Raw genomic sequence first — 23,614 nt, 5'->3', positions numbered from 1 at the left:
CAGTCATCCTAGTTGACAAGAGTGCTAGGGGCAAGGCGTCGGGCCATTTAAGACCTGTACTGGCTTGGATCTTGGCTAATTTGAGCTTTAAAGTGCCGTTGTAGCACTCTACCAATCCAGCTGATTGGGGGTGATTCGCAGAGTGGAATTTTTGCTGTATGCCTAAACATTCACACACTCTCTTCATCACGCGTCCTACGAATTCACTTCCATTATCACTCCAGACAATTCTAGGCATGCCAAACCTCGGGAAGAACTCTTTGACAAGGGCTTTGGCGGTTGACAAGGCAGTATTGTCTTTAAGGGGGTACGCTTCCACCCACCTGGAGAAAGCGCAAACAACAACGAGCACATACTTCAGATTGTTGCATCTCTCCATGTGAATGAAATCGAGCTGCAAAACCTCGAACGGATACGTTGGAGGCGCAAAATGACCAGCTGGAGTTGGGGTTCCCCTACCGGGATTGTACTTCAAACACACCATACAGTTTTTGACCACATTCTCTGCATATTTCGGGATGTTGCTATTTTGCCATACTGGGGCCAATACTTTACAGATTCCTCTCGAACTGATGTGTGCAAATCCGTGAGCCATTGTTACTACTGCAAGTACATAGGCGTTAGGCAATAACCATCGCTGGTGTTCTGACAATTCGACCCAACAACCATTCGTATCTAATCTACCCTTACTTTCTCTCCATTCATTCACCTCTTTCTCAGTTGCCTCGGCTTGTATAGATTTCACGCTTTCAATGGTGTCCTCACACATTCCTACATCAGTAATCCATCTAGCGGGACCTACAACATACATCCGACTCATTGTGTTCCTTGCAGTCTCTTTCGCAACCTCGTCTGCAAATGCATTCCCGCGGCCAACATCATCCTGAATCTTTTTGTGTGCACTACATTTTATAATGGCAACTTGTAGTGGCAAGGTCAGTGACTGGAGGAGCTCATTAACTAGCTGACCATGTTGTATCTTTGCACCATGTGACGTAAGAAACCCACGTTCACGCCACAATCTCCCAAAACTGTGAGCCACACCAAAGGCGTATTGGCTGTCAGTGTACACATTCACTCGTTTTCCTTTTGCTAACACACATGCTCTGGTAAGCGCAATTAGCTCTGCAGCTTGTGCAGAATTATGGGAAATGCGCGCAGTTTCTATAATGGTGTGTAATGTCGTTACGGCATATGCTGCAGTCGTATCACCATTCGGCAGCTTGAAACATGAACCATCAACCCATAAAGTATCATTGCATTCAGGAAGGGGAGTGTCCTGTAAGTCTACTCTCCCTTTTGTCTCTTCTTCTGTCCTAAAGCAGCAGTCATGTTTATCAATCTCGTCTGTTCCTGTCGGAATGGGTAATAACGTTGCGGGATTCAGTGTATCGCACCTCTTTATGTGGATGTGACTTGCTAGCAACGTAAGTTCGTAACTAGATAGTCGAGCGCTAGTAAGGTGTTGTGTCTTCGTCCTGTTTAGTAAAATGTCTACTGCATGCGGAACCATAACGATCAGAGTATTATTCATGACTAATCCAGCGGACTGTCGGATGCAGACAGCTGCTGCGGCGGTAGCCCTCAGACAACTTGGTAGGGCTTTAGCCACAGGGTCTAGAGTTGCCGAAAAATACGCGCATGGGCGCTGTCTGTCCCCAAAATGTTGTGTTAAAACTGATAATGCACAACCTTCCTTCTCGTGGACATATAATGTAAAAGGCTTACTGTAGTTGGGGTTTCCCAACACAGGAGCCGAACATAATGCATCACGCAACTTGTGAAAACTCGTCTGGCAATCTTCAGACCAAGGCATAGGATTTGGCGTGTCTTTACAGAGTAGTGCCAGCAAGGGTTTAGCTAGTAGTGAGAAATTCGGTATCCATTGTTTACAGTACGATGTAATGCCCAAGAAGGCTCGAACCTCTCTCTGTGTCCTTGGGGCACTTAGTTCTGCGATTGCCTGTATTCTTTCTGGTGTCAGTCTCCTTCCCTCCTTCGACAAGATGTGACCTAAGTAGGTTACTTCTTGTCGGCAAAATTGTAGTTTGGAAAGAGACACTTTGTGCTTCATGTCACATAAGTGATGCAATAATGATAACGTAGCTTTCTTGCAAATCTCTTCAGTGTCTGCAGCGATCAGTAGATCGTCTACATACTGAATCAGAGTTGAACCATTTGGTAGAACAATCGTGTCTAGTTGTGTTTTCAGGGCCTGACTGAATATTGATGGGCTTTCGCAGTAGCCTTGAGGAGCGCACTTGAAGCGGAAACTTCGTCCTCCTAAATTAAATCCGAAAATATCTCTACTCTCCTCAGCAATCGGGATACTGAAGAAAGCGTTCTTCAGGTCAATCACCGAGAACCAATTTGCTGAAGCTGGAACCATCGTCAATAAAGCAGTAATGTCGGGGACAACTGGAAACTGTGGGATAACTATCTTGTTCACTTCTCTGAGGTCGATCACGAACCTATACACAGGGCGTTGTGAAGGATCGGTACGTTTTAAGACGGGCAAAACTGGACTGTTACAAACATTTCCTGTTGTTTCTTCGATGACGTCTTTATCAATCAGGTCATAAACAATCGTCAATAACGCCTTTTCACATTCGCTAGATATTTTGTATTGGGGAATACGTGGTAACCTAATGTTGGCTTTCAATGTTATGACATACGGTGCTATCTCCAAACGATCGACATCATTAGAACCATTAGCCCAGAGTACATCAGGAAGACTCGACAATTCAGTTGCAATATTTTCTTTCACACATACATTGGAGAAATGACTTTCTTACCGAAAGTAAGTTGTACTCCTAATGGTGAACAGTACAAAGTCGCATATAACCTTTTTAGCAAATCCAATCCTAACAAATTTCACCACAACCTGTTGTAAGAATGAGGGGTGCCTCTAATTCGCATGGGCCAATAGAAAGAGATACAGGACTGGAGATCGGGTTTCTAACAGGGGCGCCAGAGAAACCTACTGAGACATTCATTTCGCCAGACAAAGGTGCGCCAGGAAGTTTCGAGTGCATGATAGAACTTTTTGTAGCACCAGTATCCAGCAGAAATGGCTCTGACACTCCTGAGGCTATTACCTCGACATAAGGTCCATTCTGATCTACTGGAACTGAAACAACTCCCTCTCTTTATCCATGGCTGTCCTAGCAATCGTTACCCTCGTATTCATGTTCGGTGTAATAGTCGTCAGCATAGTACTGAGCTGACCTGGTCGACGCATTATTTTGTTGGTCGAAGCTGTTCATTGAATTCTGAGGCGTAAAAGAAGTTGTATTCTGCGTGGAATTTCCACGGCCCCTACCTCTAGGGGCATGTTGAACACCTCTTCCCCTTACACCAGAAGCACCGCTCAAACGTCGCGCAAGAGCCGGACAATTACTTTTAAAGTGACCCTCTTCCTTGCAATATGCACATTGATTCGGGCCATAAGCAATACGCTGGTGGGAAAACTCGTTTCCTTGCGCGTTTCTCGAATACTGATGTTGCGGTTGATAACTGGGCTGACTAGCCGTACGAGGCGGATAAGCTTGCTGGAGAAGAACTTTAGTTTTTAAATCTTTTGTCTTTCTGTCTACTTTATCTAGCTCGTCTTTGCGCCTATTTTCATAGTACTGGGCTGTAGCTAAAATTTGAGCTGACGTAGAGACAGCCCAAGCACTCTCTGAGTCTTTCAATTTATTACATAGTTCAGGAATTAAATTATGTACGAACTTGTCTACAAACAATCTTTGGCCACCCTCGTAGCCATATCTTGACCACTATGATCGGTGAAAGTCTCCTCGAATCTTGTGAAAAAGTCAGACACATTCTCATCTTTCTTCTGCTTGCATGCAGATAGCTTGTCCCAGTTCACGCGTACTTCAGGCATTATTGTTTTCATGTATGCAATAATTCTACCGGGAAGTTCAGCTATTAACGGCTCAGGTTTAGAACCACCAATTTGTCTAGCATCTATAGCGGCAATGTTCGCCCATGAGTCACCTAGTTCTTGGGCATGGTTCGTATGACGTATTTTGCTCCATAGAGGATGTGGAACAACGTTCCCAAACAACATGTCTATATCCGCTAAATTCATTATACATGAGCTTGCAGTTTGCGATAACTCCTTATAATACCCAGTCGGGTTTTTACGAGGATCAGGCAATGTCTGCTTGAGCGCTAAGACTTCGGATCGTTTCCAGGGGACATGTACCCATACACGCTGGAAATGAGGCAGAATTGGCGGTACTACATTTGCATCGCCTTCCCTCCAAACCGGAGGAACCTCTCTCATGGGGTACTGTCTCGCTCTTTTCCTATCTGATACGTCGTGTTCGTAAATGATCTAGAGACGTTTCCTTTACTCCTATAAGAGAGTAATAACTCTATCGCTTTCTCAACATCTCTGCCTGTAATCATGCCTTCATGGAACTTAAAGCGTGTACGCCATAGTTCGTTCATTGTGTATGTGGGATCATTTGTCTCCAAATCTTCGCCCAGATATACACACATTTCTTCGAATACCTATCTCTGAGTGGGTGCATTCCATTGACGGAAAACTTCCATAACAGACTGAACATCATATCTAACAGTATCCGTAATCCATTTACGGGCTAGTTCATTTAGCACTTTTCTTTCCTCGTAATCAGGCAGTTGACTACGTAACTGTCTATCTTCTGTTTTAGGGGTCGTCTTAGGCGACCCGAAGAAAGGTGAAAGCAGACCAGTGACGGTACCTGTCACTCTTTGTCTAATAGAAGGAGAAGCTTGCGGAGGAGCAAGTGCATTGGAAAAAATAGGCTGAGGCAAAGAAGAAGTAGAGGCAATAGTAGAGGAGATTGAAGTAGTAGCAGACGCGGTATCATAGACAATAGCTGGAGCTGTAGGCAAAGTCGTGGAAGTAGATGGAGTAGGTAGCATAGATGGCGGCCCTTGAGAAGGCTGCGCCGGAGAAGTAGGAACCAGCTGAACAGTAACTGGCGTGTGTGCAAAAGCTGTGTTTCGTGCGCCGGGGCGTGGTATAGAAAAACGCTTTGGCGTTGTAGTAGCGTCTAACGCATACGGTGGAGGTGAGCTTAATAAGTGGGACATTAATGGATCTTTCTCGGATCTTTCCTCTTGACCTTGTCCCTTATTTGGTAACATCGGGTAGCATTTCTCTACTGCTAGTTTCTTGCTCCTAAGTATTTGTTCGCTTTCTTGCTCTTCCTCGTTATCCCTGTATGCAACGGCGGCTTGCACCATCGACATACCTCTTTTATTCGTTTTCGCTAACTTTATTTCTTTCTGTTTGGCTTCTTTGCGCCATAAGCGAAAAGAGTCAAACATCGCCGGCCGGGCTTTTCTCTTAAATAATTTGACCTCTAGGTTATCTAATATTTCTGAGTCGAAACTACCATATTGGGGCCATTTTAAAACACCATCCTTGCGGGTGTATTTTATCCACACTTCATTATATGTGATACAGCCTACGCCGTGCTTTACGTAGAGCTCATATGTTGGAGTTCCAATCGGAGGAACCTGACAGGAATCCTCTAATCGGGAGTCCTTACTATAACCAAGACAAAACAAGTTTCCAAGTCTGCTAAAACCAGGCATCTTTGCTCACTAGTCTAGCTTCAAACTTCAAAGGATTATCTGTTACGATATTTCTCGTGAATACACAAGTCCTTCGGCTTTGGGGCTTGCAAGTACCAAATCAAGGCGTATCTCAAGGATACCAAAAAACTAAGGACAAACTAAGGACTGGGAGACGCTCCACTTATACTTAACTGAAGTATTAGAAGATCGGTGATGTCGCTAGAAGACTCGTCTATCGTTTCGCTCTACCAAGGATCACTGGGTCCAAAACAAGGCGATAGTCAGGGCAACAGTCCTTCGTAGCCGTCGGGACGCGGGGAACTTCGCAGCAAAGACCTTGGGAACCACGTCGACATACAGGGGTCGCTGAAGTGGCTGGCCGTCCTCCGGAATTTTCACACGAAGCTCCTCACGAACATCTGGCTTGGACCGTCGCCGCTTGATACCGCCCCGAGTTGGGCGCCAACTGAGGTAACAGGTTTTTAGGAACCCGTTTGGTGCCAGGGGATAACACCCGAAGACCTCTGAGTTCTCCCTGTTCCGGACCACAGAAACACGGAGTCTTCTAGTCGAGTCAGAGATCGAGTTTTATTGATAGCTACCAAGTAACAGGTGTCCTAGAAGCACGACAAACACGGGTCATGTGTTCTCAGGAGACTGTTCGTTTTTACAGAACCAGCCTTCTCCTTATATACAGAAATAATAGCTGCGAGCGAGAATTCTTGAGTTTATGATATGGCTATACACATATTTCTACAATAATACAAAAGAGCGAAGTCATGTAGGCAAGCCCGTATTTTAGATGTCCAATGCGTGATAGATTACTCAGCCAAGCCCGGAACTCCCATCAGATATCGACGAAACCCCAATAAAGGAAGGCACCTCCTAGTCATAAAACTGGCCATAAACAGGGAACAGGACAGGTGTGTGTTTGTAGAAAGCATGGTTTGTATGTAGTGAATGGTTTGAGGAATGTTATGTATCGATGTTATCGCATTTGGCCACTGGGCGAGGGGCTGCCCAGACAGGTTTGGCTAAAGGCGGTGGAGTCAGTTGGGACAGGTCAGGGGGAAGTCAGGGAAGGAGGACGTGTCCTTTTAGATCAAGCTCGACCTTTAATTGACTTATCATGAGGGCAAGACGTAAGATGGATGCCGTTCACAAAATGGAGTCTAAGGGGTCGGGACGGAAACTACGATTTGGGGGTGTTGGCGACCCTCGATTATGACGCAAATGCATGGGAATGATGCCCTAATCATTATCGGTTCGCTGACACCAAATTCGTCATGGTACGTTGATATTTTGTGACACGGGTATTGGACCTCGATATCGGGATGACAACAGGGTCCAGATTTTCAGAACCACACACCTGTCCAGATATGTTCTTTTTCTTGTGTAAGCTATCTGGATAGTTGATAAAACTTGAGTTAGTCAAAAGTTTCACCATAGTGTGACTGGATTATATACGTGAACTTTTGATGATTTTTGTTTAGCTTTACTTTTGAATTCGTTTTCAAGGCTTTTAATCTACAGTTGATGTAAGTATATAACTGTAAAAGTCAAAAATATAATTGGGTTGAAAGACTACTTGTGCATTAAAAAACGTCCTACTTACTTAAAACAGCCAGCCCATCATTTCTTAACCTCAGTTTCTCTTTTTTTTAGAAACATTATGTAGAGCTATCGGGATTAAATCAAGTGAAATGTTATCATAGCATAATCTTACTCATCTAACCATGAGTGGCAGTCCAAATGTGGTATTTTTTATGTGTTGCTGTTGTAGATAGATAGCTAAACTTTAGTTGTTCTAATGTTTCCCATAAACTTTGCATCTTTGTGTCATGGATTCAGGGCAAAGCATGGAAGTTACTAAAATCTTTCCTAACTGACAGAACACAAATTGTGTCCTTGGGTAAATTTTGCTCAAAATCGCTCTCCTTACCATGTGGAGTGCTGCAGGGGTCGTCCCTCATCCCCACTCTTTTTAATGTCTATGTATCCTCCTTGGCCACCTTGATTAGATCTGCCGGCTTTTATCTTACTTCCTATGCCGACAACATGCAAATTGCTGTGTCTCCTTCTCCAGGACAGGAACTAGAAAAGAGCAAAAGGTTTTACGACTGTATAAAATCAGTTAAGATGTGGATGACACAGAATTGCCTGAAGCATAATTTGGGCAAGACTGAGATCATCGTCTTTGGAAATAATGCCAATTTTTGGACTCCCGACAGGTGGCCGGAAGAATTAGGCTCCCTCCCTAAACCCACTAGGAAAGCTAAGAATCTGGGAGTCATAGTCAACAACAAACTACATTTTGGTGACCAGATAAATGTAGTTGCCTCTGCCACCTTTCATTCTCTCAGAATGATTAAGAAAATACTGCCTTTCCTGCCAGAGGAGAGTCAACGTACAGTTATTACATCCCTCATTCTATCAAGGTTGGCCTATTGTAACGACCTCTATCCGAGCATCCAAGAACAATATCTAAATAAACTTCAAATCTTGCAAAACGCGGTAGCAAGACTGCTCACTGGCACACCAAAATTTGTCTCTGTTTCTAAGGAAATAAAAATACTTAATTTGCTACCAATCAGAACGTTGGTGCGTTTGCAGAAACCCTGACAAAACAAAGCTATCATTGACAAAGGCCAAATGCTGGCAGCCAACCCCAGATCTATTGGCTTTGTCAATGCTTGTTTACCACTGTGTTGAAAGACTCTGCTAGAGGGTATAATGTGTGGAACCAAAGTGTCCCTCTCTTTTCAAGACAAATGGAACAACAGTCATATGTGGACTGTTTTACTCCTGTGGGACTCAGAGCGCTAAGCAGTGAAGCAAGAGGACCCATTCACGTGCAGTAGGACTCTTTGCAGGTGTCCCATCAGAAATTAGTCCCAACAGTTGGCGTTATGTCTGGCAGTGCTTGCCCAGTCTCTGGTGGTTGTGTATTTAACATCTTTGGTGCAGCCGCGGCCCGTGCAGGTAAGAGCAGTGGGGCGGCGAAGCCAGGTTGGGGGGAGGGGGGCGGGATTGAGACAGAAGATGACGAGGGAAAGTTAATTATTTATTTTATTTTCCCTAGTGGTCGTTTGTCGACCACCACACCCCCACCCCAACACAGCCCCACCGCTCTTATCTGCACAGGCCGGTCCTGCTTTGATGTATGGGGCAGTATCATGGTACTCCAATGGTAGTTCTCTGTTCCTGTCGATCACACTTTATCTTTTTTAGGTCGAGCAGACCTAAAAAGCATGCGAAGCATGCTTTTGTCTGCGAAAGATCTTTTGCTGGCGTGTCTGGGGGAATGTGAGACGGTGTACCAGCACGAGCCTCTGCCGTCTCCGATTTGCCCTCGAGGGCGCGCACGTCGCCGTGCACATCCCCTGCCTGTGATTCTCACCTAAACACGCAGTCAGGCACAGATGCAGGCAGGCACACACACAGACGCAGGCACATACAAGCGCACGCACACACAGCCACACACGCACACGCACATGCACCCCCCCCACACACACAGCCACGCACGCATCCCCACCACTCACGGGCGCGCACACACACACACACACACACAGATACAACCCCCCCTCCCACTCACCGTGCTCTTTCTGCCTCGTCCGTGTCCCTCTCTCCCTCGGCAGCCATTGGGTGTGTCTCGGCGTGGGAGCTCCACAGCGCTGGTGGTCACTCGGGACGGGACCCGGTACTTCAGCTGCCTTAGCGCCGGGGCTCCCTCTCCAGCAAAAAGCGCGCATGCGCGGGCAGCCCCCGCCCTCAGTCGCAGCCCAGTCCTGAGAGCTGCTTTTGGTTTCGCTGTAACTCTGTCTGATAATATTACATTAAATCCACGTACACTGTACGGTTTACGTACGTGGTATTTTTGTACATAGATTTTTTTTTTATTGATGTTGGTCTTTTGTGATTGTTGGAAGTGCAGACAGACATCAGCGCCAAGACACGCTAAGGTATACGTCGCACTGTACACATTTAAATGTAAATCTAATCAAATCAAATGATAATACAAGATACTGGAGCAATTTACTTGTAAATCCAGCAACACTCAATTGTGAAATAAAAGTGGTGTGAGCATGGGGTTTAAAGGAGACTGGCATATTTCTGAGTTAAATCCAGATTTGTATAAATAAAGAAGTGGTCCTTCTAAATGAAATAGACACGGCTGAAGGCGCGTCTGCTTGTTCCGGAGACACCCGTCGTCAGGCCAGGCAGGGAAGGCGGGAACATGAACCACTCAGTTCTGTCTCCGGTTTGTGCGCAATACGCATCTGCCGGATTCACATGGCACATTTTTGTCCACAAAACGTAGTAGTTCGTCTTCTGTTCATACGTTAACCAATAAAAGCAATTCACAAAAAAAACGGAGGTTTCCGAATTGCAGTAAGTATTCATCTTTACATGTCCTCGCGACTATTCAAACTAGGGCCGGGTGGGAGGTGGAGGGGGGAGGAGGGGGAGGGGCGTGGAGTATGGATGCACCACGCACATGGCCATTGTTGTCGTGTTTCCTGCAAAGCTCCTCCACACGCAGGTGTAAATAACCTGCCTAACCTGTGCATGTCATCGAAAGGAAGGATAACGTTAGGGCTCCTGGTTTTATGGTATTTATTTTTAAGATTTGCATCTGTATTTATCCAGATTTATTTATTGGCCTTTGATCAACATTTATTTGGAGTTTTGTGAACAAATGACGTTGGCTCTTGTATTTTTTAAACATTTATTTAACTGATAATTGTGAAATCATTCTTTGATGCCTGTGAGGTTTTAGCACATTACAAAGCCAACTGTAATAAAAATACACCGACATGAGCATATTAGCATTATACTATAGTCAAATGTGGAAATATGGAGTTATTTAGGAAATCTCATTCTATCTTTAAATTCCATTTGCTGGCAATCTGCACAGCTATTGGCCTGGAATTCACAAGTGACAGAATGGCGAATTCTTTAAAAGAAGCCTGATAATGTATATTTTTTAGATTTAAAAAAAATACACAGGAAATATGCTTTCTTCTGTCTGTACTTATCTGTAAAAATCAGTAAAAATTTAAAACTGGGAGCCTTAGATATAGGTAAGAGGTTACACCTGAATAATCACTCACCTGTGGCACAAATCACAATCTAAAGTTCATACAAGCATCACACATTCAGGACTCTACCTGTGACATATAACACGAGCACAACATGGCTGGCGTGCTCGTGTTCTTATGAGATGGCTTTTGCGTGTGTTCTCTTGGTGCGTGCCTGGTTGGAGTTTACAGCATGGCAACCAGGAGTGCGCTGTTTAAATGTGAAGGTCTTGCTCTCCACCACTGTGGTGTTGGAAATATAGAGAGCAATATTCAACAAGCATTGCAAATGCAATAGGTCTTGCCTTTGATTAAGTTAAAGCCATTTGCTTTCCTAATGGTATTGTATAGCAAAGCAAATGGCTTTAACTTAATAAAAGGCGAGACCTATTGCATTTTCAATGCTTGTTCTGTAATGGTCTTTAAGGTGTGCCCCAAGTTTCCAACGGTTGAGGAAGCTTTACTTTAATATATGTGCTTGAATTTATATGTTCCTGTTTTATTGTATAATTTAGACACATGGAAATCCACCAAGGCAGGATTTAGATTTTATTTAGTAAGAAGCAAAGTTACTACTAGAAACGCACTGAAATTCGTTCTGCATGATGACTGAAACGTATATTAACTGTGCAGGTAGATACAGCCGCTGTTTACTCAACTCTTATTTCATCATGTTTCCTCTGTCAGAAAGCAAAGTATGTTTCTGAAAAGCGGTTTTGCATTGTGCCAATAAGAATATGAAACTGAAGTAACTCCAGATGTATTTTTGGTTTTAGCAATACGTTCAAAGGGAGGCCAGTATTCCCAGGTGAGGCCGAAAGCACAGAGTATGAACGCTTTTGCATCGCAGATTCATTTAGCAGATTAGTTCGCTTAATTGTGCAAATTTAATTTACAAAAATGAACGACATCACCTCTGCTCGCTTCAGTCACCCGTTCCAGTCAACCTATCCTTTGCAAAACTGCTCTGCGGTGTCAATCGTTGGAGTTTAAAGCCACCCAGCCCTCTTATCTGCGTTTGCGCTGTTGTTGTGTTTGAGTTATGTCTGTGATCCCCGGCAGGCCGTTGCCAGGAACTGTCTCTCTCTGTGCGCCCGATAGCATCTGTTTTAGAGATAACTGAGGTGCGCTGCTTTGTTTGACTACCGCCCCCCCCCCCCCCCCCCCCCCCTTGTGTTTCTGTCAGACGTAACATGATCTGCAGGTGGCAAACAAGGCCGAGCTCCGAACACCCAAAATAAATTGAAAGTCGCTGAAAATATTTCCCCAACTAATGCGTTTTAAGCCTGCTGTCCTGTTGGTGAGAGCCGGAGAGCGGGGGAGGAGGCGTGCACCTGTGGTGTCTGTGCACGTGCACGGAGCCTCAGCAGTGATTTAGGACTTGACGACCAGGCATTGTCTTTCTCTGCCTGCCTGTTCCTCCTTCGAGTTTGACTCAGTCAGTGTCTTAATTTACAAGTACCGCCGCTGGACTGAGCTCTCAGAGCCCGAGTCGCTGAAATAACGTTTCGGCCTAAGATCAACACGTGTGTGTGTGTACATCTGTGTCTACTCTCAGCAGCGACATACATTTAAGATGTTCTTCATGGAAAACTTACATCTAAGCCCAAGTACGTACTCCTGCGCATGTGTGCAGATTTACCTAGGTTGGGAATTCCTCAATATTCCACGCAGTACTGTACCCTTGGAAAACTGCACTTGTCTCAGCTTTCTAGATCTACCGTTGGAAGTGTCTTGTGACATCTGCTACTTCCTCAAGTGGGGCGCCAATCCGCAAACCGCAATTCAAACCCAATTTTTGTCTTCCTTTTTCTATTTTTTCCTAGGTCCTAACGAAATTGAGGGTGTTCCTTTCTTTTCTTTTATACTGAAAGTCGAGTTTCTCCAGCAATTTGCTGAAGTAAATCTCTGCCCTTTTTTTCAGGTTGGGAAAGGGTCAGATAGGTTTTTATGAAAGTCCACCAACTCATAAGGCAAACTACGTCTTGATGGAATGACATGGGATTTACTACTGTACTTGTACACAGTTATGGTATACAAGTGCAAAGTATTAAAACCTTTATGCCTGCCTCACGAACACCTAGTGGGTGTAAGTTGATCCATTATCAGCTGTAAACCTAGGTTTATGGATGTAAACGGCTTTCGGAATCAGCCAATACTCATCCCAAGGAGAAAATATGGCATAGACAACTTTGCTCACGGGATAAATTCATGGCATGAGTATGGTATGAGTAATATTAGTGAAGGATTTTTGGGCTTTCTGAATTTGGATACGAAAGGGCAGGTTTTGGACATGCTTCACCATCACCCTACTTCAGTTTGTTTAGAAAGAAACAAAGAATACCGTGAAGACAGATTGGGTGTGGTTAGTGTCACCTATTTTTGTTCTTGCCTCATTGTTGTGAACTATCAGTCAGTATTCCTACTACACCCGAACAGAGAAATTAATGTTTTCCTGTTTTGTGTGTTTTTGTCTTGCACCAGGCTGTGGGTCTGTGCCAGTTTTAACACTTTTGCTTATCGATTATTAACGCTTTAATTTACTTGACTAGTGTCTTATAGAGATGTACTGTACCTGTGAGTGAGTGAAAGGCAAATTGCCTGCTTGAATCCTGCAAACACTAAACTGAACTGCAGATATGTCAAGTTCCTTGCGATGATCGAGCAAAGACTGTTAAAACTTCCAAACTCGGCGATCATCGATACAGTTAACAAGTAGGCGGACATCAGGACGCAAGGGAACACGCTATCCCGGCCTCAAATAAAAAAAAAAAAAATGCTCTTGGATAATTACACTGGGTCTTTTAACCGCATGCTTACTTTTAAAATGCTTATAATGAACAAATTCTTTTATGATATTTTAAAATCTTTTTGTAAAATGTTTTTGCACTGGTTTTAATTAACTATGCATAATAAACTTTACCTTACCTTACTACACCCGAACAGAGAAATTAATGTTTTCCTGTTTTGTGTGTTTTTGTCTTGCACCAGGCTGTGGGTCTGTGCCAGTTTTAACACTTTTGCTTATCGATTACTAACGCTTTAATTTACTTGACTAGTGTCTTGTAGAGATGTACTGTACCCGTGAGTGAGTGAGTGAGTGAGTGAGTGAAAGGCAAATTTAGACAGTTGACAATGCATAACCTGTTCTTTACACTTAGGGCCTAATTTATATGTTGGCGGTATGTATACTCTATCATAACTACAACATAGTATACGTACCACCAAGTTAATAGTGTGCCTGAAATAAAAAAAAATCTAAAAGTAGGCGGACTTTCTACTTAGGTTTAATCACATCAGATGCTACTCTGTCTCTGCTGTGACTAAACAGCCCTGTGGACTAAGGGCTATCAGAAGCAGACCTCTAATTCTGCCCATCTTATTTAAAGGGTTGGAATTAGAGGTCAGTTTTTACTGCCCGTCACCGGCAGGAAAACTCTGGTAGCAAGGAGCAGTGAAAACTACTAAATGCTCCCTTGCCATGGGAAAGGATTCCCATGGTGAGGGGAGAATTTTCTTTTTGAAAGGCAAAAAAACCACTGTTCGGTGCAAGGCTCCGTCATTTTGACAAGAACTGCCATCACTTCTGTTCCTGCCAAAGCTTTAGAAATGACCATCAGCTTCCATGACAGAGAAACGGGCCGTCCGCCATTATATATACTAGACCCTTGGTAAGCCATATCTGCCAGATCAATTTAAACAAGCACACTAGGAATGCTGAAATTAGAATGAAAGAGTTGGGCGTGAGAAGGGTCTCTAAAGGGACATAATGAAGAACAATTTACAAGAGGTGTGGACTAATACTTGTGAAGGACAACCTGATTGTGGATACATTCAAGCATTTCTAAAAAGAATAACTGAAATAAGCAAGCAACAAAATATAAAGTAGTTAATTTCAAATAACTTGGAATGTTATGTTTCAAAACTTTTGCAAATTACCATGCTAAAAGATTAAACGGAGACAACATTAAATTGACAAAAACTCAATAGTTTGATGTTCTCCTTTCTCTTCATTTGATACATTTGTAATGTTCCCCAACTAATGAAGCAATCATTGTTGTAGGACTTTCAGTATTGGCCATTTAGCTAAATCCAAATCGCACATTGTTGAAACTACAATTTAGAGTGCCGAGGTACAACCATTTTGCAAAAAAACTTTCATAGCAGGTATTTTATATCTGTTGATGTGGCATAGTTGGGAGTGTGATGCTTCTTTAACCTTGAATGGCACCGTAATCTAGGCATATTGAAATACTGGAAATGGATATCCCAAAGTTACTCACAGAATTTGATGTGCGACTGTTTAAACCATCACTACCGCTCTGTGATATTGCAAAGGCGTAGCTTGTTTAATTACTTCAAGTCCATAAATCCTATATGATGATGTCAGAATGATTGTATGATGTCATCATTAATGTCATCAGTGATGTTATTTGACATTTTGTCATTCACTTCGTAAGGTTGGCTGCAGGGCCTATATATGTATAATATATATTTGTTGATATAAATAAGCCAAGGGGTGAAGCGAATCGCCCCATGGTGAAGTAATCAACTTCTGTTGTTGCCATCATGTAGTTGCCGTCACATATTCTACTTTTATTTAGAGAATAGTGAATCTTCCGTACATTCCATCCACTTCTTCACAAAATATCCTCATAAAATAGGACAGGATTTCTAGCCAAGACGTGTTTTGTCCTTTGCTCGGATTATACAGGTGTGCAGTCAAAAACAAATTAAATCTTTGTAATATGGCAGTTTCCTTCACGTACCTTGTAGTGCACTTTGGACTAAAGGCATGTGTGTGTTGGGTTCAGTGAGAAAGGTCTTCTCCCAATAATTGTATAATAGGTCCTCGAAGGACCAGAGAGGTAGTGAGTTCCCTAGCAATCAAAGTAGCTTTTCGTTTGTTGGGTATAGTACGTAAGTGCTGAAAGACAACATGAACTAAATTGAAAGGAATTGTAGTTTGGTATTTTCAGTCTGAGCTATATCTCATTTTACTGATTTGAATGATTTAGTGAAACTCATAATGTTGCTCCTGTTTGTACTTTTAATTTACGTGATTTGTATTTCTTTATGTTTTATACAGTCTATAATCTTCATTCGAGATCGAACGGCCCGCAATCAGGAATTGTCAGGATACATTGACTATGCCTACAGACTGAAGAATGACGATTTCGAACCCTACTTCAGTGGAAAGAAAAAACTCATGCCCAGACCCACTGATCTGAGGTATCACAAATTATTATAATTAATTATGTACCCTTTGGTTCTGGCTGCGGTCCACAGCCTCCAATTATATAATATTGTACATAGTTAAAATAAAAACATCTAACTATAGAGATGCCTTGTACATAATAGGCCGGTTATACTCTTGCAAAGTGAATTCTTTTGTTTCCTTTGTTATTTAAAAAAAATATGAATCACTGATTTATAATATTGTAAATTCATTGTTCATGCTATTAGGAGAGACCTGCTGGTTGAAAAGGCTTAAATTAATTTTTAGTACATCTATTATTGATATTTAATGTGCATGTGTTCTAGAGCAAAACATCAATAAACATACAATAAGGTTTCAATTGAAAAAAAGTATTTAGTAGAGCTGCAAAGTGAACGTCAACTTGTATAGTAAAAGACCAGTGGCGGCTCCTCCTCTAAGGCGGGGGAGCGTCGCTCCACTGTCAGAAGCAGAAAAGAAAAAAAAATGATTATACAGAATGTTATTATCATTTTATTTTGTCCTCCTGCTGTGGCAGTGCACGAGGGGGCGGGCGGGGCAGGCGAAGCAGCAGGGGAGGAGTGGTGGAACACTTGTGCACAATGACTGTTTGGTTGGCCCTCTCGGGCCACCCAAACCAGTCATGCACACTTCCCTGCTCTCCATGCAGGCTGGATTACAGCCGGTATGGAGAACAAGGCCACCCCTCCAGCCCTTGTAAGAAGTAGAATGTGGTATGCTTGCACTTTTAAGATACAATATGAAGATTACATTGCCACAAATGTTCCTTTAAATATACATATATTTTCAATGTCCAGTTAGACAATATAATAAGCCTCCCTACCCGGCGGTGTTGCATCGATACTGGGGTTTATAGAGCCCTGCTTATGGACTTGAAAAATACAGATACGCCCCAGTCCTCATCTCCAAGTTTAGATTGAATCCCAGCAATGTTCCAGGTAACAAGATGCAGAGTGGATAAAGGATTATTAGGGGTCTGATTTGTATTAGAAGAGATAGTCATTGACTGCGAAAGATTGCTTATCAAATATAGATTGTCCCTCTTTGTATCTGCAAATAGGACAGGTTCCCCAAACTGGATCCTGAGTGAATATCCCCCGGTGTTGGAGAAAAAAAGTGGGTGCTTGTTGCAGATAAGGGGACAAATGAACTCTGCAGTCAATTGATCGCTGCCAAACCACTTTTATGGGAACTGCCAGAATTTATCCCATGTTCCTGTCCAGTGTCACTTTTCATGGTGGAGTCCCCACATCCACCCTCTTTCTTGATCACAGTCATATCTGAGGGTGGAGGGTTTATATTTTTAAAAATTGAAAACATTTTGGGGGAGAGGAGCATTGGAAATCAAGCCCTCCACCAGTTCAGTGGAAATTACGTTTACTTTAATTGCATCCCAAGGACCAACAGGCACTATAAGGCATTTTACGTAGACAATGTATGAATAAACGATTGAACAATGTATGAATAAACGATCAGATTTCACTGCTTGACAAGTCTGATCCAAGCCTTGTTTTTCATAGAATCACTGCCTTTGAGGGAGCCGAGTGGCAGCTATGGGACTTTTACCATAAAGACTGAATGGCCTGTTTTGGGGAAAGGGCTCCTCTGCACACTACTTGAGGGGGCTAGCCAAAGAGGGCTGAAGAATCGTGGTTGTGTGACACATATGTAGTACTGCTAGAGCTTCCGGATGTAAGGTGGTTAAGTGGAGCTTGGACTAACTCTGGCCTACAAGCTGCAGATAGAAACAGCAGGATGAGTATCAGAACATTGCCCCAGACTGCCAGAGTGATTACTCTGAAGACTTTAAATGAGTGGATGATACCAAGAGACAGATTCAGCAGGGGCCGCTGGTGAGCTCTTCAAGGTCCTTTGGAGCTTGGAGAGTCTGGACACTATGATAGGGTGCAGTGGAGCTTTTGAAAACTTTGGCAAACAGTTGAGAGTTTTAACTACCCCCAGTAGAATTTCCTTCAAGTTGCAGACTTCATCTCGTAGAGCAGCAATTAAACCAATGGCTTCATTGAGAGTAGAGGGGTCCTCTGTAGGGAAGATAAATGAGGAAGGTATTGTAGAAATCTGTGGGTGGGAAACTGGATCGCAAGTCTCCCTGTAATGCAGCATACCTATCTGAGCACTCAATGTTAATGTGAACTTGGGAGTCCTCCTTTTGTTCAGAAATGACAGCGGGAGACGCTTCGTTCAGCAGTTGTGTTTGGCAAGCAGCACGGACTGCAGGACGCAGGAGACCAGCGGCCAGCGGGGGACGAGAGCACACACAGCCCCTTCCCCTGAACTCCGGGTGTTTAAAACAGCGCCTCGCGTCTCCCGCTCCGCGGGAGACGCTTCGCTCACCAGTTGTGTTTGGCAAGCAGCAGAGACTGCAGGACTCAGGAGGCCAGCGGGGGACGAGAGCACACACAGCCCCTCCCCCTGAACTCCGGGGGTTTAAAACAGCGCCTCGCGTCTCCCGCTCCGCGTGAGACGCTTCGCTCACCAGTTGTGTTTGGCAAGCAGCAGAGACTGCAGGACTCAGGAGACCAGCGGCCAGCGGGGCACGAGAGCACACACAGCCCCTCCCCCTGAGCTCCGGGGGTTTAAAACTGACCATCATTTCCGTCCCGCGGACGCGCGCCGGGCCCGTTTGAGGCCGTTCGAGGACGGACAAGGACGGGACGGGCCGCCCTCTTTCGCCTCCATCCTACAGCCACGCCCAAGGTCAGTGCGAAGTCACTGTAAGGAGCCCCATAGACTGGGGTTTTCCTTGGGATTTTTGTGAAACAAGTACTGCATTGTTTTAAGCGATGGCGACCGTAAATGTGGGAAAGGGAAGAAAGTCAATCCCAGGCGGGTCGTTTATAGGGACGCTAGACCAATTTCTTATTAGGGCATCATCAATGCTGACCCATCAAATTGATATTGTGGAGAAAAGGCTGTCCCTGGACCCTAATTGCGATAAAAGATCATCTTTGGGGCACTTGGCGCGGGTACCATCGCCAAACCAGCCAGACTCTCTTCGATCACCAGTAGGGGGGGCTGCCACCGAGGGTTTACATCAGGTCCAAGTGGAAACCAGACCCCCGGGTTCTTTAGCAGGGCTGGATATTGTTCCATCCCCTGCTTCATCTGACGTTATATCAGTTACACCTGCCCGGGGGCTGACATACAGGACTGACCCTCTTGGACCGCCAATGGGTAAATTACAAACGCGATCTGTTACCAGCTCCATGAGGGGTCCACAACTACTGGCAGCCTGTGACCAAAAGAAAGCGAGGGGATGTTCCTTTAAACAAGAGGAAAGCAAAAATACAGAAATGCAACAACTCTGTAGATGACCAAGCGCCTATCACCACAGAGAGTTCAGCTATGGATCCTGACACTAACCAGCGCCTGGAACTAATGCCTATGATTTTGCCAAGTAGGAAAGTTACATCGTCGTATGAGTATGGAGTGGAGTTTTGGGTGAAAATGGAACATATTTTCATAGAGACTTGCCACCCCTTACATGATAAACTCAATGACATTGAGAATAGGCTGTCACGTTTGGAATGTTTGCAACCAGCAACTAGAGGGGAACGGGGGGCTGGTCAAATTACGGATGCTAATGTTCACACCACACCAACGCACACAGGGAGTGTCAATGCCACTTGTAACCCCCCTGTTCTGTTAGTAAATAATTTAGATTGCCAGACCTCAGAAGGTATCCCGTCATCGGGACAGCTGTCACAGCGTAGAGAGAATTGTGCAAATAATCCTAGGGGGAGTAGAACGTCTTTGTGCGATAGGGGTGGAGGGGCTTCCAATCCTTGAGTTTTACCGACAAGAAGTGGAGGCTCGGATCAATCTGGTTCTGAATTGAAATGTTTGGATCTCCCCCCCGAGTCCGCCCCGTATGTTATAGTTCTGACGGGGGTTCCAGCCCTGGACCGGGGGAAAAGAGAGGAGTACAGGGACCTTAAAAATAAAGGCACGTATTGGCTTAATCTCAACAGGCCACTACCTCCCCATGCATCAAGTGAAATTCTTTTTGCGCGACGTGTTGAATGAGTGGGGCCAAGAGTGAAAGATATAAGGGGAGATTGCGTAGTCGTCAATTTCAGAGACAGGAAGGTGGTGGACTTCATCTCCAATTGGGGCCCTTGCACTCAGGAACGCAAATTCAAACATTCCCCCTGACTTATTTCTATCCAACTCCTACAGGGGAAAGAGGGCATCAGCTAAGGAATGACCATGCTACCCATGGATCTAGGACCCAGGACATCCAGGTTCCCTGGTTGGTCTATAACAACAATTACCCCAGCTGGGACCTGTTTGCACTGAGTAACAGATTCAGTGTCCTAAATCAGATAGATTGACGGCAGATTACTGACCCACCCCAGCCCCCCCAAGGATGACGAGGAGGCCCGTGTATGGACCATAGCCGCCCTGAGTCTTCTAGGCGGCCTATTAAAGTATCTAATCCACACGAGGGTGGGATAGCGAGGAAGGACCCGGAGTGTGTTGCCAAGGGAACTAAATAAAGTAAAGGGCCAAAATAATTAAGCCCACATAATCAGAAATAGTCCTGATTATTGTTGTTCTAAATAATAAGCTGAAACTAAAGGTGTGGGGGTCAATTTGTATGTTTACATTGATATATATGGTCCAGCCCCTCACATGACCCAGGACCTAACTCCTTCTATTCTAGCAGCCAAGGGAACTAAGAGCAGTAACCAGGGGTGTGTACAGAGACTAGAATTCCCTATTTAGCCGGCCAAGTGGTCGCGAGAGGCGCAGTGTCCCAGGTGGCAGTGGAAAGGGCATCTATGTCTGAGGGTGGTGTGATCAGCCTAAACCGCAATGTCAACAGTGTCGATGTTCTGTCTACCTTAGGACCTATTGTAGATCCAGTGGTAATTGAAACCAGGGAGGGCGAGGCAAAGGATACAATTAAAATTCTTGCCTGGAATATGGCCGGAATTAAAAATAAACTGTTATGCCCAGAATGGGGAGCATTTGTGGAGGAAAGTGATGTTTGCCTCTTCCAGGAAACCTGGGCGCTGGTTGATACACAAAGGCGGGGGTACTCCACCTTTAGTATACCGGCAACCAAGAAGGGAATGGGGAGACCATCAGGGGGTCTTAGCATTTGGGTGGGCATCCATTTGGGGGCCCAGGCTGACCAGATCCCTACTGGATCTTTAGATGTGCAGTGTGTCTTGCTTACATTCCCAGAAAATAGGCAAACTCATTTTATAAACGTATATTCTCGACCAACCCCGAGTGGGAAGGAGTCTGGCACCATTGGTCAGCTCAGGCAGTTTATTTCAACTCTTGATCCGGCTATTACTCAAATTGTGGGTGGTGATTTTAACTGCCAGTTTGAGCTGCTCAAAGATGCAATCCAAGTTGGCATAGAGGATGAGGATTATATCTGGCATATACCGGAACTGCAGATCCAGGTAGTTAGAGCTTGGACCCCATTAGTATTACAAATTAATTCATTTATACTGTTGTCCTCCCTCAGAGCATGTAATGAATGGGAGGACGAAATCTGATAGACCTGGGCGTATGACATTCAACCGTGAGGGCCGTAATTCCATTTTGGACTATATATTAGTCGAACATAGAACTTGGGGAATGGTCGTGGACTTAAAGATATACGACAGAAAAGATAGTGACCATAACCCTCTGGTTATGATGTTAAAACCGGAAAGTATGGCTATTCCAAAATTAGCTCCTGATCAAAATTCTGCTGGTCTTCCGCTCCTTTTAACTAACAATAGGCGGAGAGTCAAGTGGCCACAGATAATAGATTCCCCAGACAAACTTGCAGAGGTGTACCGAAGGATTTTGCCTAGCCTGAGTGATATGGGTCAGGGGCTGGGTAGAGATATCAACCCAGGGATGGGCGATGAGCCCCGAAAAATTCATCAGGGGCTCATCCAGAGTTTCTCTGATGTGTTTTGTCCAGTAGGTAGACACATTGCAGGGAAACTAAGAAAGACTTGCTCCTTGCGGTCAAGTCAAATGACAGAACCAGGATAAAGCTCTGTCGGCACACATACAAGCAGGCCATCCAGAGGGGGAGAAAAGACTGGGAGGCAAAAAACTGGGAAGATCTTAGAACTGCGCTTAACTCCAAAGATTTTAAAACTTTCTGGACAATTGTCAGTTGTGGGAGCAGGGCTGGCACTGTGGCCAATGAACCAAATATAGCCGCTCCAGCCTGGGAAGCACACTTTGGGGCTCTGTATTCCCCTCTGAGCGATGATCGCTCAGAGACTTCTCTCCCATGCCTCCCCCACGAGTATCGATTGGAGGGGGCCTGGGAGATTACATTGAAGCAGGTAGAGCAGGCGATTTTGAAGTTAGCCCCAAACAAGGCCCCCGGCTTAGATAAGATACTGGGAGATCTATATCGCTCTGAGCCGAAAGTATGGGTTCTGTACTTATGTGTTCTTTTCAATACTATACTTAAAGGTATGGACCCTCCGGACACTTGGCGGGGTGCTGAAATAGTACCCATTCATAAGAAAGGATGATGCCCCCTCAAGCCGTCAAACTATAGGCCGATTAGCCTTATAGATGTGACGCAGAAACCGAAGGGTCTAATTATTTTAGGTAGAATACCGAGTTGGATGGAGGAAAACGAGATCTTATCCCTTTTCCAGGCGGGTTTTAGGCAGGGCACATCAACGGTGGATCAGTTGTTCAGACTGCAGGTCATTTATTGGAAAACTGTGACTGTAGAGGGTGGCAGCCTCTACATGATCTTTGTTGACCTGCGGTCGGCATTTCACCTAGTACCTAGAATTAAACTGTGGAGGGTACTACAAGATCTGGGCCTACCACAGTATTTACTTAATGTCTTGATGAGACTGCATACCGACACTTATGCCCGGGTAAGGTGTGGGAAAAAGGGGGGCTTGTCAGGCTGCTTACCGGTGAACCAAGGGGTACGTCAGGGCTGTGTACTGGCTCCCACCCTTTTTTGCCTCTACATAAATGGTCTGGTTGACCATCTTCTTGGAGAAAGTAATATCGATGCCCCAAGACTAGTTACCGGCAGGGTGCCCGCTTTGATGTTCGCGGATGACACTTTGTTGTTGTCCAAGACATCAACGGGCATCCAACGTAACCTCAATGGTTTTGCCAACTTCTGTGAACTGAGGGGGGGGGAGATCAACTTGGATAAAAGCAAGTTCATGATCTTTAACCCACCGAGGCAGACAAGCCCGAATCCCCTCCTAGGTGGAACCCCATTGGAAAGAGTGAAGAGGTTTGAGTACCTGGGTATCACCCTGGGAGAACACTTGGAATGGGATCCCCAGTTGGCTAAAGCCGCACTCAAGCTAACTAAGCTGGTGGGGGGATCCAGCGGTTGCATAGAGTGTCTGAATTTAACCCTGCGGCCCCAGTAATTCAGATTTATAGTGTACAGGCCAGAGCGGTAGCCCTATATGGGGCTGAGCTTTGGGGGCATGAGAAATCTCAAAACTTAGCCAGGGTGGAGTAAGCATTTGTTAGGAACATACTGGGCCTTCCTGTAAGTACTCCTCTGGTACCACTGCGTATGGACCTAGGGCCACTCCCAATTGAGGAAGCCATGCCCCCACGTCCTTTAATATACTGGAAAAGACTGTGGTCTGTGCCGGAACTCTTCTGCTATAAAAATGAATTTGTCGACATTTGGGGTGCTCTAAGAAGTAAGAGCATTAGGTGGCTGTCCCAC

At 44.7% G+C, this 23,614-nt stretch overlaps 1 protein-coding gene across 1 annotated transcript in view; it reads left to right on the top strand.

Moving 5' to 3' along the window:
* The window catches only part of CFAP299 (cilia and flagella associated protein 299), a 2,020,143-nt gene that overhangs the window by 1,618,611 nt on the left and 377,918 nt on the right, over positions 1–23,614 (top strand). The window contains exon 4 of the mRNA XM_078677578.1: positions 15,751–15,893. Coding sequence (XP_078533704.1) covers positions 15,751–15,893 — 143 coding nt within the window. The remainder of the gene's footprint in view (positions 1–15,750; positions 15,894–23,614) is intronic.

The sequence above is a fragment of the Lissotriton helveticus genome, chromosome 2_1 (assembly GCF_964261635.1).
Source record: "Lissotriton helveticus chromosome 2_1, aLisHel1.1, whole genome shotgun sequence".
In the NCBI taxonomy this organism is placed as follows: Eukaryota; Metazoa; Chordata; class Amphibia; order Caudata; family Salamandridae; genus Lissotriton; species Lissotriton helveticus.
This window is presented reverse-complemented; position numbering and strand designations above follow the sequence as displayed.